We start from the raw sequence: 15058 nt of genomic DNA, 5'->3' as shown, positions 1-15058 counted from the left end.
GTATATTAATTTCGCTCTTCATTTTGGCTGTGGATCCTTTCATCCTGTCGATTCTGTTTACAGACAGGATCAGGTTAAATAGATTATTCAAATCCATAAAATATTTGTTGATGGTTCACCTGTAAAATGAGAGAGTTGCGTGTATTTTTCCAGTTTTGACATTCTCTTCCAGAAAAGTGGAAAGAGCATGGCTCTAGGACTCATTTGTTCAAAACACAAGTATTGGATTATTGAACATCAACGATGCTTCCTGGACATGGGGTCCATGCATTAGAAGCTCGAGTTAAGGATACCCGATTCCTCTTGCTAGCTGTGTATCTTTGTGAAATCACCTATCCAGCTGAGCCAGAAATTTGTTCTGTGTAAATCTGAAAGGATAATATCCACTGCTCCCTAAGGTTTATCGTGAAGACCAAATCACCTATGATAACGTAAATGAAAGCATTTTGTAAAACGGCGGAGTGTTATACAGCTATGAGTGGTCGTTACTATGGAGTGACTCCATGACTCACTAGTACAAATAACCGCACTGTTTGTAACCCAGGGATTCCTTTCGGAAAATTTCTGAATTCTCCATTTCCTTGGTCCCGTATTCCCAGGGGTGACGCGGCAAGAAGGGTTAGTTGTCAAGTTCAACTAACGAATCGCAATCCCGAGTTTTGCTGTGAGTAGCGCCCCGGACCGAGTAAGAGAGGTATTTCCTTAAAACTTCTTGCCCACAACGGACGGGCTAGCCTTGCGGCTTCATCCCGCCCTAAAGGGGGACGGCGCCCAGGGGTTGGAGCGCGCTCTCCGACGTCCTGACGCCGCGCACTACGACTCGGGGGCGCGCACGTAAGGGGCCGCCGCTGGCTGACTTCCGGTGGCACCGACTCCGAGTTTCCGCGGGATCCGTCGCTGGTGAGGGGAGTGCGTCCCGTGCCGTGAGGCGGGAAGTGGCTAGTGGGAGCTGGACGTCGGGGCGAAGGATGTCCAGGCTGAGGGGGTCGGGGTTGAGGGCCGGCGCGGGGTGTAGCACAGGAGGTAGAGGTCTGAGGGGGTCGAGCCGGGCGCGGGGGCTTGGGCCAGGGCTCGGCGCCTAGGGAAAAAGCGCAGCTAGGTCCCCCTTTTGAACAATTTTCCCAGGAGGGGCTCGCGCTGGGGCTACCTTCGGATTTGCGTTCTTTCACCCTGTTGGTCTCACTCCAGTTCCTAAAAGGTGAGCCTCTTTAGAATTGCTGTATTGTAAGTGCCGGGGGTCGGTCCCTGTACGCTGCTGACTTTAAGTGGTAGCTGTTTTTCTTTTCTTTCCTTCTTAAATTTTTCCCCCTTTTCTGGACCTCAGTAATTCATCTGCAAAATATTGGACTCGCCTAAGCTACTCCCACCCCCCTTACCCACTCACCACCCTCCCTTGAGCTTTAATTACCAAGATAAGGGCGTTGGTAGACAGGAGGGTGGGGGGAGATCTCTCCTAGTGATCTGTGGAAACTGAATTAGGAAGGTTTAAAACTAACTTTATAGTTCAGTCTCTTTAAGAGTTAGAACTTTGCCCGGGCCGGTCTGCTCAGTTGATTAGAGTGCCGTCAGGATACACCAAGGTTTCGGGTTCCATCCTCGGTCAGGGCACATACAAGAATCAACAAATGAATTCATAAATAAGTGGAACAAGAAATCAATGTTTCTTTCTCTCAACTCATTAAATACGAGAAATTATTTAAAAAGGAAAAGGGAAAAAAAAAGAACTTTATTTTGCAGTCCTGTACTCCAAACTTTCATCTAGTGCCCTGGTAGATGGGTATTCAGACTTTGAACATTTTAAAAAATATATATATTTTATTGATTTCTTACAGAGAGGAAGGGAGAGGGAGAGAGAGTTAGAAACATCGATGAGAGAGAAACATCAATCAGCTGCCTCCTGCACACCCCCCACTGGGGATGTGCCCACAACCAAGGTACATGCTGTTGACCGGAATCGAACCTGGGACCCTTGAGTCTGCAGTCTGACGCTTTATCCACGGAGCCAAACCGGTTAGATCAGACTTTGAACATTATCAGTGATGAAGAACTCACTGTAACACAAGATAATTTATTCTGTTCTTGTACCTATTTTATTGGGTAAAGTTTTTTGGGTAAAAACTTTCCATATAATGCTTAACTCTGGTCTAAATGCTGCATAAAATAAGCACAGAGGAAGAGAGAAGGAGAGAGAGAGTGAAACATTGATGAGAGAGAGAGAAACATCAATCTGCTGCCTCAACCGCTGCTGGGGATCGAACCTGAAACCTGGGCATGTGCCCTGACAGGGAATCGAACTGGTGATCTCTCGGTGCATGGGAGGATGCTCAACCAACTGAACCACACCAGCTGGAGCCACACTCTTTTCCATTCATTCATTTAGTTAGGGAACATTCATTCAGTCTTTACAATAGGGCAGATACTGCCTGGTACTAGGGGTACTAGTTGAAAAAGTCCTTTTCCTGAAAAACCACATAGTTTTTGTGGAGGCAGATGGGAAGGAGACAGACAAGAGGCAATTACAAAAATTATAATTTCTATAAAAGAGGTTTGCCAACAGGTGCTAGAACATAAAAGAAGATACCATCCAATTTAGGTTAGTGTTGCTCTTAAAATGTGATAACTGGAATTGAAAGCAAGAGTCAGAAGTAACGTAGTACAGAGAACAGTAGGAATCTCTTGTTTACAACACAAAATTTCTGTTAATATCGCCTAACCTCTTTATTTATTTGTTAATCCTCACCCGAGAATATATATATATATTTTCCATTGATTTTTAGAAAGAGTGGAAGGGAGGGAGGGAGAGAGAGAGAAACATGGATTGGTTGTCTCCTGCCTGCACCCGGTCTGGGCCGGGAATCAAACCTGCAACCCAGGTACATACCCTTGGTGGGAATCGAACTTGTAGCCTTCGGTGTGTGGGCCTGTGCATGCTCTAACCTCTGAGAAACACTGTCCAGGGCAAACACATTTTGCTTTTGGATTGTTTCTGTTAATGGAAATAACCTGTTTATGCAAACAAAAATAGAAAACACTTATTGATCTAATAAATTACTATCTAGTGATGTCACTGCTATTTTTAATTTAGTTTATGACTGAAGAAGCAGATTCAGGTTAAGTAATTTATAGAAGGTCACACAGCTGGAGAGAATCAGCCTTGGAAAGCAAATCCAGACAGTTTGACTCTGTTTGGTCTCAGCATCGTGCTATTCTGCCCTCCTGATGGTAATAATAATCACTGATGCTCATCATTTACTATGTAATTCTTTTTTTTTTTTAAATATATTTTATTGATTTTTTACAGAGAGGAAGGGAGAGGGATAGAGAGTTAGAAACATCGATCAGCTGTCTCCTGCATACCCCCTACTTGGGATGTGCCCACAACCAAGGTACATGCCCTTGACTGGAATCGAACCAGGGACCCTTCAGTTCGCAGGCTGACGCTCTATCCACTGAGCCAAACCAGTCAGGGCTACTATGTAATTCTTTTTTTTAAAAAAATATATTTTATTGATTTTTACAGAGAGGGATAGAGAGTTAGAAACATCGATGAGAGAGAATCATCGATCAGCTGCCTCCTGCACACCCCCTACTGGGGATGTGCCCGCAACCAAGGTACATGCCCTTGACCGGAATCGAACCTGGGACCTTTCAGTCCGCAGGCCGACGCTCCATCCACTGAGCCAAACCGGTTTTGGCACTATATAATTCTTATAACAACTCTTATGAGGTAAAAACAGTTCTTTCTTACAGTTGAGGAAACTGAAGTTTAGAGAGGTTAAGTCACTAAGCAAGATAACTTACTAATCAGTGGTAGAATTGGGATTTTAACTCAGGCACTCTAACCACTGTCTGTCCACTTCCACCTAATGGGAATAAGGTGCATTTGGTATAAAGTACTGTGTTCATGGTTGACTATAAGTAAGGGAAAATATATTTGAGGAAGTATTATCATAGGTAATATGAAGGTGATAAAAAACTCGCTTTTATCCTTTCAGGATGGAACAAAAGTAGGACTTTTAAAATGTTGCCCAGTAAGAAGAGGAGAACTGCAGTGACTGAGTTCCCACAGCATCAGGGCAACCTGGAGGAAGATGACTTAGACCTCGAGTCAGCTGTTAAACCAGAATCTGACCAGGGTAAAGACTTGGGGTCAGCGTCACTGTCCTGGGGTCGAAGTCATGGTAGTGCAGCTGGTCTCGAAGTTGAATCTGTGCAGGATGCAGGAAATCAGCTTGGTGTGGAAGATCCATCTTTGAATTCCAGGGTACTCACCCAGGACACAAATGCAGCAGTTCTAGAAGTGGTTAACGTGGCCATCTCAAAGGGAATCACCCTACCTTCCTTGGAGTCTTCCCAGCCTCTGAACATACACATTGATAAAGAAAAACTCCATGCCACTGGCTCAAAGAAAGGGAAGAAAACGACACTCAGGCCCAAGCCAGTTACCCAAGAAGACAGAGGTGATCATCTTATCACCAAGGAGCCTTTTCCAGGAGAGCCTAGTGAAGAAGTCAAGGAAGAGGGAGGTAAGATATGCATGGTCTTTAGGCTTAATGTTTTCCTTGTCAGCGGTTTGGCATTGTCTTTGCCTTTGCTACTGCACTCCTGTCAGTGCCTTTACAAAATGTAGTTTTTCTGAAAGGGGATCTTGATTTGGCATGGAATTGGAATCGCAGAGTTCCGAAGGTCAGCAGTGAGCTTTATGAATGGGTGGAGGTTTTCTTATCCCCTCCCATTCCTTAAATCTTCTGTGTCCTTTTCTTTCCTTTCTCTATCCTTTCTTGTCTGGAGGTATGAACTATGTAGAGCTTTTGGTGATTTGGTACATATCTATGAAGTGGGGCTTGTGGAGGAGGGTCAGTGGCTTAGAGACTCCTGCCTGGGACATTGGGAAAGGCTTTACCTAACCCTTAGGACTTGAAGGATGAGTTGCAGTTTGACAGAATGATGACATAGGGTTTCATAGGCCAACAGTAGTCCGCTCAGAGGTCAGAGGCAGAAGAGGATGGTGATATTGCTTGGAAGAAGTGGTGAGAAATGACTTCAGAGTGGTAGATTGTGCTTAGGTTGTGAAGGGTTTTATTTTCTATGCTCAGGTGTTTGAACTTTTCCTGTAGGTGACAGCTAATCCTATATAATAAAAGGCTAATATGCAAATCAACCGAATGACAGAATGATGCGCACTGACCACCAGGGGGCAGACGCTCAACGTAGGAGCTGCCCCCTGGTGGTCAGTGTGCCCACAGGGGAGCGCTGCTCAGCCAGAAGCCCTGAGCCATGCTCATGGCTGATGAGTGCAGTGCGGTGGTGGGAGCCTCTCCCGCCTCCTTAGCTACTGCGGGCTTAGGACCTAAGCTGTCAGTTGGACATCCCCTGAGGGCTCCTGGACTGCGAGAGGGCACAGGCCGGACTGAGGGGACCCCCCCCCCCACAAGTGCATGAATTTCATGCGCCAGGCCTCTGAGTCTATAATAATAAAAGCATAATATGCTAATTAGACCAGACGACCTTCCGGATGAAGCCAGGGCTGCAAGGGAAGCCCAGGTCCCGGGTGCCAGAGGGAAGCCAGTGCTGGCAGCCGGGGGAAGGAAGGCCTATCTTGCATGAATTTTGTGCATCGGGCCTCTAGTAGGAAATAAATGCATAGCTCTCAGTATAATAGAGCTAGAAAGACCTTAGCAATTATCTACTTCAATTCCCTGACATTATAGATGAGTGAATTGGATGTGAGCATATTTCAATATCATTTCAATATTTTTCTTAGGACACTGTCTTTAAGAGAGAGGAATGCCTGTATAGTATATGCATCATTAACAAAGTTATCTATCTAAAAAGGACTTTATAACAAGATCCTGATTTCTACAATAGAGTATGACTAAGAATGGTGAAAGTGTGAAGCAGTGTTTGTAATTCTTCCAGGAAAACCTCAGATGCATTCTGGAGAAGAGATGCCTTTATTGCCATCAGGCAGCCACTCTGTAAAACTAGGAGCCCAGCCTAGGAAATCATCTCAGCCAGATGTCTGTGCCTCTCCTCAAGGAAAGCCATTCAGGACTTCAGATCACCAGGCTGAGGAAGAGATAGAGGATGATGGACTCTTCATTCCAATGGGTAGGCTCTCTCTTTTTTTTTTTTTAAGTTAATCCTCTTTATTGAAGTATAATATGCAGAAAACTGCACATATCCTAAGATATAAAAGATGATTGAATTTTCAGAGTTTGAATACACCTATATAACCAGCAACCAGATCAAGAAAAGAATATTACTGCCCTGGCTCAGTGGCTCAGTTGGTTGGAGTGTCAGCCCATACACCAAATGTTTCCAGTTCCATTCCCTATCAGGGCCATGCCTGAGTTGTAGGTTTGGTCCCCAATTGGAGCGTGTATGGGAGGCAGCTGATTGATATTTCTCTCTCACATTGATGTTTTTTTTCTCTCTCTCTCCCTTTCTCTCTAAAAATAGATGAACATTTCCTTGGAACATTCCCATTTAAAAAAAGGAAACAGGATATTACCTGTACCAAAAGTACTCCCTTTAAGTTATTACCAACACCTTACCTCTGGGGTAACCATTACCCTGACTTCCAGCAGCATAGATTGGTTCATTTGTTTTGTACTTTGTATGAATGGAATATTAAGCACGTTTTGTGACTGCCTTTTTTCACTTAACTATATATTTATGAAATTGGTCCACATTGTTTTATGTATTTGTAGATTGTTCATTTTCTTTGCTATATAGTATTCTGTTGTTGAACATTCTACATTTTCTTTATCCATTCAACTCTTGCCCTGGTCAGTGTGGCTCTGTTGATTGGAGTGCACCAAAGGGTTGTGGGTTGGAGTCCTGGTCTGGTACATACAGAAGACAACCAATCGATGTTTCTCTCTCACACTGATGTTTCTCTCTCTAAAATAAGAGCAAAAAAAAAAAAAAATTCTCTCTATTGTTTTTTTTTTTTTTTTTACAGAGAGGAAGGGAGAGGGATAGAGAGTTAGAAACATCGATGAGAGAGAAACATCGTTCAGCTGCCTCCTGCACACCCTCTACTGGGGATGTGCCCGCAGGGGACGGTGGGCAGGTGGCTTTGCCCAGGCCGCAGCCGCAGATGCTGGCGTCCGGGACTGCGGGGTGGGCGGCTTCTCTGTCTCCCAGGCCACAGCCAGCCGCAGGTGCTGGTGCCCAGGACTGCGGGCTGGGCAGCTTTTCCATCTCCCAGGCTGCAGCCAGCTGCAGGCGCTGGTGCCCGGGACCACCGGCAGGTGGCTTCGCCCGGGCCTGGCTTTGTCAGGAAGGATGTGTGGATGGTCGTCGGGAAAATGTCTGGTCTAATTAGCATATTACCCTTTTATTAGTATAGATAGATTGCAAATTACTATGTAGGTTAGACGTGGTGATAGTGAACATCCATGTCTCATTTCTGAACTTGGGGGAAGGTGTTCAGTGTTTCTCCATCATGTATGACAATAGTTGTAGGCTTTTTATTTCTTTAATTTTTAAAACATTTTTAATTTTAGAGAGAGAGTAAGGGGGAGAGACAGAAACATCGATTTGTTGTTTTACTTATGTATTCATTGGTTGATTTGTATTTTCTGTTTGTTAATCCTCACACAAATATATTTTTTCCATTAATTTTTAGAGATGATGGAACGGAGGAGGGTGTATGGAGAGGGAGGGAGGGATGGGGGAAGAAAGAGAGAGAGAGAGAGAGAGAGAGAGAGAGAGAGAGAGAGAGATGTGAGAGAGATACATCAATTGGTTGCCTCCTGAGCGCACCCCAACTGGGGCCAGGGGTCAAACCTGCAACCCCGATATGTGCCCTTGACTGGGAATTAAACCTGAGACCCTCTGGTGCACAGGCCAACGTTCTAACCATTGAGTGATGCCGGCCAGGGCAGGAAGTTTTTTCTTTTTCTGGTTATATTTGTGCTCCTTTCTTGTAGAATAGAGATACTTGGTATCTTATTTTTGTGTGTGTACCTTTTTTATTTGTATAATTCAGAGTGGAGTTTTTGTAGGTTTGCTCTTTGTTTTTCTCTTTTCTAGATTGAATAGTAATTATGATAAATTACATTTATATAATGTTTCATTGATTATACAGCACTTTGATATATATTATTTAACTTAATCCACCTGGCATCCCTGATGGGCAGATATCTGTCTAATCTAATAATAGACAAATATGCAAATTGACAGCACCTTCGCCACGCCCACTAGCCAAGCCACGCCCACCAACCAATCAGGACGACTATGCAAATTACCCCAACAAAGATGACGGCTAATTTGCATATCAAGACAGCGTCAAAGAACCCAAGAGCTGCAGAAGGGAGTAAAGCTTTGGAGAAGCAAGCAAGCCGGGGGGTGGAGAAGGGAGGAGCGAAGGCAGGGCCGGGGGTGAAGGGAAAAGCAGGCGGGCTGGCCGAGAAGGCGGGGCGGTCGACAAGGGAGGAGCGGAGGCGGGGTAGAGTGCAGCAGGAAACCCTATTGCAGGATTTTTCCTGCAACGGGAACGCTAGTATTTTATAAAAGAAAAAAACGAGACTATTGCCAAGGTTACCCTGTTAAGTTATAGGACTGGGCCACAAACCGAGGGTTTCCCATGCATTATCTGGGCAATATGGAGTAATAATTGAGACTGCTGATTCTAGAGCTAGACTGCTTGGCTTCAAAACATGGCTCTGTCATTACTGGCTCTTCGGAAAGTTTCTCATCTCTTAGCCTCTGTTTCTCCACCTGTACAGTGGAAAAAAGAATAGTCTCTATTTCATAAGGAGTATTAGTTATGAGGAGTACGTGAATTAATACATATAAAGTGTGTAGAAGACTATCTGACATAAAGTAAATATTCCGTGAAAGTTAGGTATTATTACTATGACAGTTCTACCACCTCCACCATTACCACCTCTACCACATCATAATCTTTGATTTCCAGGGCCGGACAGCTGGCAGCTTGTTTCTCTTTACAACGTTGCCTTTTGGAGTTAAGTTTGGGGAGAGTTACTTTGGAGATTCTGGTGATGTTCTTGGTTTATTTGCAGAAGAGCAAGACAGTGAAGAAAGTGAGAAAAGGCAGAAAAAGAAAAAGGGTACCAAGAGGAAACGAGATGGAAGGGGTCAAGAAGAAGGGACTTTGGCTTATGACCCAAAACTGGATGATATGCTTGACCGTACCTTAGAGGATGGCGCCAAACAGCACAATCTGACAGCAGTCAATGTGCGAAACATCCTTCACGTGAGTAAGACTGGGACAGCTATGTAATTGGAATGGAAATTTTTTATGGGAAGCAAATAAAAGTACTCAGGAAATTCTTGACTCTTGGTATGTGAATTACTAATTTTGTGAGTTACCTGTGGCGAAACATTTTACATTTCAAGATAGATTTCTCTTTGCACTCAGCACACATCTGAAATCTGAACAAATGTTAAAGAAGAACTTAACTGGGAAAATAAACTGTTCCTCTGCTGCCTTCACTGATTCAATTGTTTACTGTATTATTTATTAGATTTGATGATGATAATGTTTTTACTGGATTTACTCTTTTGTAGGTTAATATGCCTGAAAAGATGCCCAGTTAACAGTTTATAGTACTTTGCACATATGCAAATACTGTTTTTCAATATGTAGCAACACAGCTATTTATAAAACTTTTGTTTATTAGTTTCTCCTAAGCATATAGTTACCTCAGAATTTCCTTTTTAAAAAAAAATATATTTTTATTGATTTCAGAGAGGAAGAGAGAGGGATAGAGAGATAGAAACATCAATGAGAGAGAATCATTGGTTGGCTGCCTCCTGTACGCCCCCTATTGGGGGGGATTGAGCCCGCAACCCGGGCATGTGCCCTTGGCTGGAATCCAACCTGGGACCCTTCAGTCTGCAGGCTGATGCTCTGTCCACTGAGCAAAACCAGCTAGGGCAGAATTTCTTTTTATGTAAGCCATTCTTATTCCCTGTAGCAGCTAATAAGCTGTTAAATTGCTTGAAGCTGTGTGTTTTTATGCAAAACTTGCTTCTTTGCTTTTAGTTGCCTTGCATTACCCTAATCTGAAGCTGAGTATATAGCTCTCATTTGTCTCTACATATGCTTAGCAGAATTACAGAGAGATGAGTGTTATCGAGTGACACATCTTTGTTGCATAATGTGAAATTTCATCTTTCTGCAGGAAGTAATCACAAATGAACATGTGGTAGCGATGATGAAAGCAGCCATCAGTGAGACTGAAGATATGCCCATGTTTGTGAGTATTTGATTGTCATTTTTTTAATGTCATGGAACAGAGCTACCTGTAAACTGGCTAAGTGTAGGAGAGCACTTTGGAATCTGTAAGTAGTTTGGCATTTGGGGGCAAAGTTAGCATCCTAAAATTTAAGAATTATACGATGATTTTTATTGACTCTTCTCATTTTCCCCTCTTTAGGAACCCAAAATGACACGCTCTAAACTTAAGGAAGTGGTGGAGAAAGGAGTGGTGGGTGTTCTGTTTTTTCTTTATTGTTTACTTAGATTGGTAAATAATATCTAATTTCAGGTTATTTGTAGAGAAAAAAAATATAGAGATTATTGTGGTCTGAGTTTGCCTTCTTAATGAAAGATTTGTAAAAGACAAGTAAAGGTAGAATATATGAAATCATCAGCATAGTTTATTTTTATTTTAGTTGATGTGGAAATAGTGCAGTTTTGGACTTAGTAGGTAGTAGATAACCATTTAGAGTTGCTGAAAGCAACAAGAGGTCAGTTCTATTCATGTTATGTGGCAGGGTTTACTATTTCTCATAGTGTGTCCTGGGGACCACTTGTGTCAATATCACCCTGGTGTGGGTTCCCTCAGGAGTCTTATTAAAAATTCACGTTCTTGGGCTCACCTCAGACCTACATATCAGGACCCATGAGTAGGGCCTGGGATTATGTATCGTTGAAAACACACTAGTTTGTTCTTTTGCACACTGAAGTTTGAGAACCACTTGAAGACTTTTGAAGTATTTTGGTATAGCAAGGTCTTTGATGCTTGGAACCACATTACATCCTGCTTAACAAACACTTGTCCAGTTTGTGGTTACCTTCTGTGACAAGGCAAGTGATAGTCTGAGGGAGTCCGTTCTATCTCTGATAGTGAGGAAGATGGACCCGAAATACATATTGCAGTTTTTATCTTTTTCCAGCTCTTTTCCTTGCAACCCTGTAGAAGAAATGTCTGTTCCTCTTCCACATGACCTTTCCTCTAGTCGAAGAAAACTAGCATCTCTTGTTGTAACATTCTTTTCTTGCTAAACGTCCCCAATATTTTATTGGTCTTTATGTGACATGGCTTTGAGTATTTTTATCAATCACCCTTTTCTTCTGAATGTACCTAGTTTGTCTGTATCCTTTTAAAAGTATGCCCGAAGTGGAATCTACTGGTCCAGATGTGTTTTAACTAGTACAGGTTAAAGTTAGGTTATCCCCTCAATGTTCCAGATACCATATTTCTTTTGATGCAGTCTGAGGTTTGCTTTTTGACAGCCACATCATATTTTTTAATTTAATCAACTAACCCTGTTGCATTAAGTGAACTATCATCTTCAGGAAGTACACAAATGAACATGTAGCTATGATGAAAGCAGCCATCAGAGAGACAGAAGTTACATGAAGTCTACCTGACATATGGGGTGTAATTGATATTATTTCCATGTTTGATTTGGAATAAAAGGCCAAGGAGATCCAAATCAGCTTCTGGATTATGCTTACCAGCCACGAATATAGGTGTAGAGAAGTTGAACAACCCAAGACTATAGTTTATGTGGAAGAGCAGGATTAGAGTTCCTCTTGCTTCTTAATGCTTAATAGACTAACTCCAATACACTCCCAGATGCTGCTTTGCCTTCATGATGTATTTGGGAATAGGTGAGCTGATTGGTTCAGAAACAAACATGAGAAAGGGTGTGGCCCTGAATCACATCATCCCCTTTACATTTTGTGCAGGCCTAGCTACACAGAGCTCGATAAGTGGCTAGGACAAGGCAGGGCTGAAATGTGGAAAACCTGAGGCTCCTCGTAGAGATAGAACCTAGTGGCCTGTTGGATTTTGTTCATAAAATGATTTTTTTAAAATATATTTTATTGATTTTTTACAGAGAGGAAGAGAGAGGGATAGAGAGTTAGAAACATCGATGAGAGAGAAACATCGATCAGCTGCCTCTTGCACACCCCCTACTGGGGATGTGCCCGCAACCAAGGTACATGCCCTTGACCGGAATCGAACCTGGGACCCTTGAGTCCGCAGGCCGACGCTCTATCCACTGAGCCAAACCGGTTTCGGCCATAAAATGATTTTGATTGGGTCACAAGTAAATAGTCAAGAAATTACCTACTCCAATGGCATTTTGTCAGCACTATGTAGGACCTTTAAAAAAATTATTTTAAAATCTTTTACCTCCAACTCTACTGTTTTAAAACATGAAAAAAGTTGCAAGAGTTTTAGTGAATCCATATTCCATCTAGATTTAACAGTTGTAAAATTTTGCCATATTTGCTTTATAACTCTATCTATTGTTTGTTCCTATACTATTTGAAAATAAGTTGTGGACAATTTGACACTTCACTCCAAATCCTTTCATAAGACCTTTCGTTGCCCTGTCTAGTTTGGCTCAGTGGATAGAGCATCAGCCTGCGGACTGAAGGGTCCCGGGATTGATTCAGGTCGGGGGCACATGCCTGGGTTGCGGGCTCGATTTCCAGTAGGGGGTGTGTAGGAGGCAGCTGATTAGTGATTCTCTCTCATCATTGATGTTTCGGTCTCCCTCTCCCTTCCTCTCTGAAATCAATAAAAATATATCTTTAAAAAAAAGTACTTTTGGTGGCTGGCTTTTTGGAGGCATTCTAATGGTAGATTTATGTAATGTGACTAAAAAAAATACTGATATCAAAAGGCTACTGTCACTTATAATATTGTAGTTTACAAGTAGTTTTCACATTCATTATTTCATGTGAACCCAAGTTGTGATATAAAGTAGACAAGACAGATACAGAGTCTTACCTGGTTTAAGGCAGAAATGCTGATCATGGAAATAGTTTTCTTACCTTTTCTGCTGTCAAGCTGTGACAAATATTTGAGAGTATACTCTCAGGGATAATCAGTACCCTTAGCTCAGTGCAGCTCCATGGTAGGTAAATGGCTCTTTGTAATGGTAAAGAGAAAGTAAAAATGAAAAACAGTCTATTTTAGTTAAGAGAACTTAATTACTTATATTCTTTGTTGGTAGGTAATTCCAACATGGAATATTTCACCAATTAAGAAGGCCAATGAAATTAAGGTAAACTTGGAAGAGGTAATTCTTACTCTTTTTCAGAAAGACTTCATCAGTTTTGAAACCTAAGTACTTTTTATTTGTTAACATTTTTGGGGCTTTTAACTTAAACGTTTAAAATTCCAGCTTTAATTTTTCTTCTATTAATTGCTGGGTTTGATTCTCTTGCTAGTAGTCTCTTTAACCCCTGCTTCTTGTTACTTGCTTTTAGCTCATTGTGCTCTTAGGATTTTTTCCCCTCCTGCTTTGTCTTTTCCCCCTTATTTTCCAAATACATATGGTTTATATTTCCTATTTACTTCATTTCTTTCTGTAATTGTATTTATGAAGCCTCCTCAGTTTGTGGATATCAACCTTGAAGAAGATGATTCCTCAGATGAAGAGTACCAGCCAGATGATGAAGAAGAAGATGAGACTGCTGAAGAGGTCAGTGGTGACCCTGTGAGTGTTGATAATATAGAAAAAAATTTGGCTCAATAAGGCAGAGTGTATTTTCTTGCTTTGTAATGTCACCTGTTCTATAGAGAGGATTGAGACACCGTTGTTTTTTCTACTCACTTTGCATAAATCCAAGTCTGAGACGTATTGTCACACTCTTAATTTTGTCATATCTTGTATTATGAAATATAACATATATAACACAGAGCTGTACATACAGTAAAAATATACAGCCTAATTATAAAGCTAATTCTCATGAAACTTCTCCAAAGTCATTAAATATGATATTGCCAAGATACCTCTTATTTGCCCTTCATGATTATAATCATTTCTCTTCCCCTAAAGATAACCATTATCCTGACTTTTTGGATTACTTCCTTGTTGTTTTGATTTAATATTTTTATTAATTTCAGAGAGGGAGAGAGAGATAGAAACATCAATGCTGAGAGAGAATCATTGATTGGCTGCCTCCTGCACACCCCACACGGGATTGAACCCGCAACTCGGGCATATGCCCCTGGCCAGAATTGAACCTGGGACCCTTCAGTCCGCAGGCTGAGGCTCTATCCATTGAGCCAAACTGGCTAGGGCTTCTTGTTTTTCCTTATAGTTATATCACCTAAAATTGCAGCTCTACACATTATAGTTCAATTACTGTTTTTAAACTTTATAAATGGACCCATAGTGCATGTATTCTTTTTTTTTTTTTTTTGGTAGAAAAGCAAGCAAGAATTTATTGACTGCAGCAAAAACACACTTAGGACAGTGAAACAAGGAAGGACATTGCAGCAGCAACAGGAGAGCCCAGGCTGGGCTGCTTTGGCTCACTAGGAAGTCAGAGAAAAGGGGCCTTGGAGACAGGTTCAGGGAGTTAGCCCTGGAAGAGGTGCTCTGCCCATTTCTCCCCTGGTCACCAGTCTCCTGGGGCCCCTTGGAGTTTGGGAGATACATACCTGTTGGGGAAGGAGAGGGTGGAGGGAATGGCATGGTCAGACTCCCTGAAGAGAGAGGGTCTGTATTCTTGACTTTTTTTTAACACTAACCCTTTGCACTCGCTTGCTTTTTTCGATTCCTTTATTCTACTGCTAACCGTGTCGAGTCACACTTGACACCCGAGTGCAAAGGGTTAAGCCTTTGAGATTCATCTATCTTGTTTCTTTTAGCTATAGTAATATTCTATTTCTGTTTTGGTAATATTCTATTTCTAAATGTGTTGTTTGACTTGTTTATAAAAGGATCTGTGATGAATGCCTTACAATTTTACAAAGTTTGCATTGCTGATGAGCATATTGATCTGATGATCTCTGTTCCTACCGTCACAATATTAAGCTTCTACTTA

The 15058-nt window shown here is 42.0% G+C and overlaps 1 protein-coding gene across 8 annotated transcripts in view; it reads left to right on the top strand.

The window, feature by feature from the left end:
- Nucleotides 1–612: 612 nt before the first annotated feature.
- Nucleotides 613–15058, top strand: part of GON4L (gon-4 like) — a 48777-nt gene continuing 34331 nt past the window's right edge. For 2 of the 8 annotated variants that reach the window (XM_079760923.1, XM_079760926.1), the window contains exons 1-8: nucleotides 1042–1198; nucleotides 3996–4526; nucleotides 5920–6111; nucleotides 9036–9229; nucleotides 10161–10235; nucleotides 10416–10466; nucleotides 13237–13287; nucleotides 13612–13722. In XM_079760923.1, coding sequence (XP_079617049.1) covers nucleotides 4022–4526; nucleotides 5920–6111; nucleotides 9036–9229; nucleotides 10161–10235; nucleotides 10416–10466; nucleotides 13237–13287; nucleotides 13612–13722 — 1179 coding nt within the window. In that variant the 5' untranslated portion in view covers nucleotides 1042–1198; nucleotides 3996–4021. Of the gene's footprint in view, nucleotides 939–1039; nucleotides 1199–3995; nucleotides 4527–5919; nucleotides 6112–9035; nucleotides 9230–10160; nucleotides 10236–10415; nucleotides 10467–13236; nucleotides 13288–13611; nucleotides 13723–15058 lie in introns of those variants that run through there. The other 6 variants (XM_079760919.1, XM_079760920.1, XM_079760921.1 and 3 more) reach the window with 6 other exon arrangements.

Source organism: Cnephaeus nilssonii (genome assembly GCF_951640355.1).
Source record: "Cnephaeus nilssonii genome assembly, chromosome: 21".
Classification (NCBI taxonomy): Eukaryota; Metazoa; Chordata; class Mammalia; order Chiroptera; family Vespertilionidae; genus Cnephaeus; species Cnephaeus nilssonii.
The sequence above is the reverse complement of the archived record's forward strand: the minus strand, read 5'-3'. Positions and strand labels throughout refer to the sequence as shown.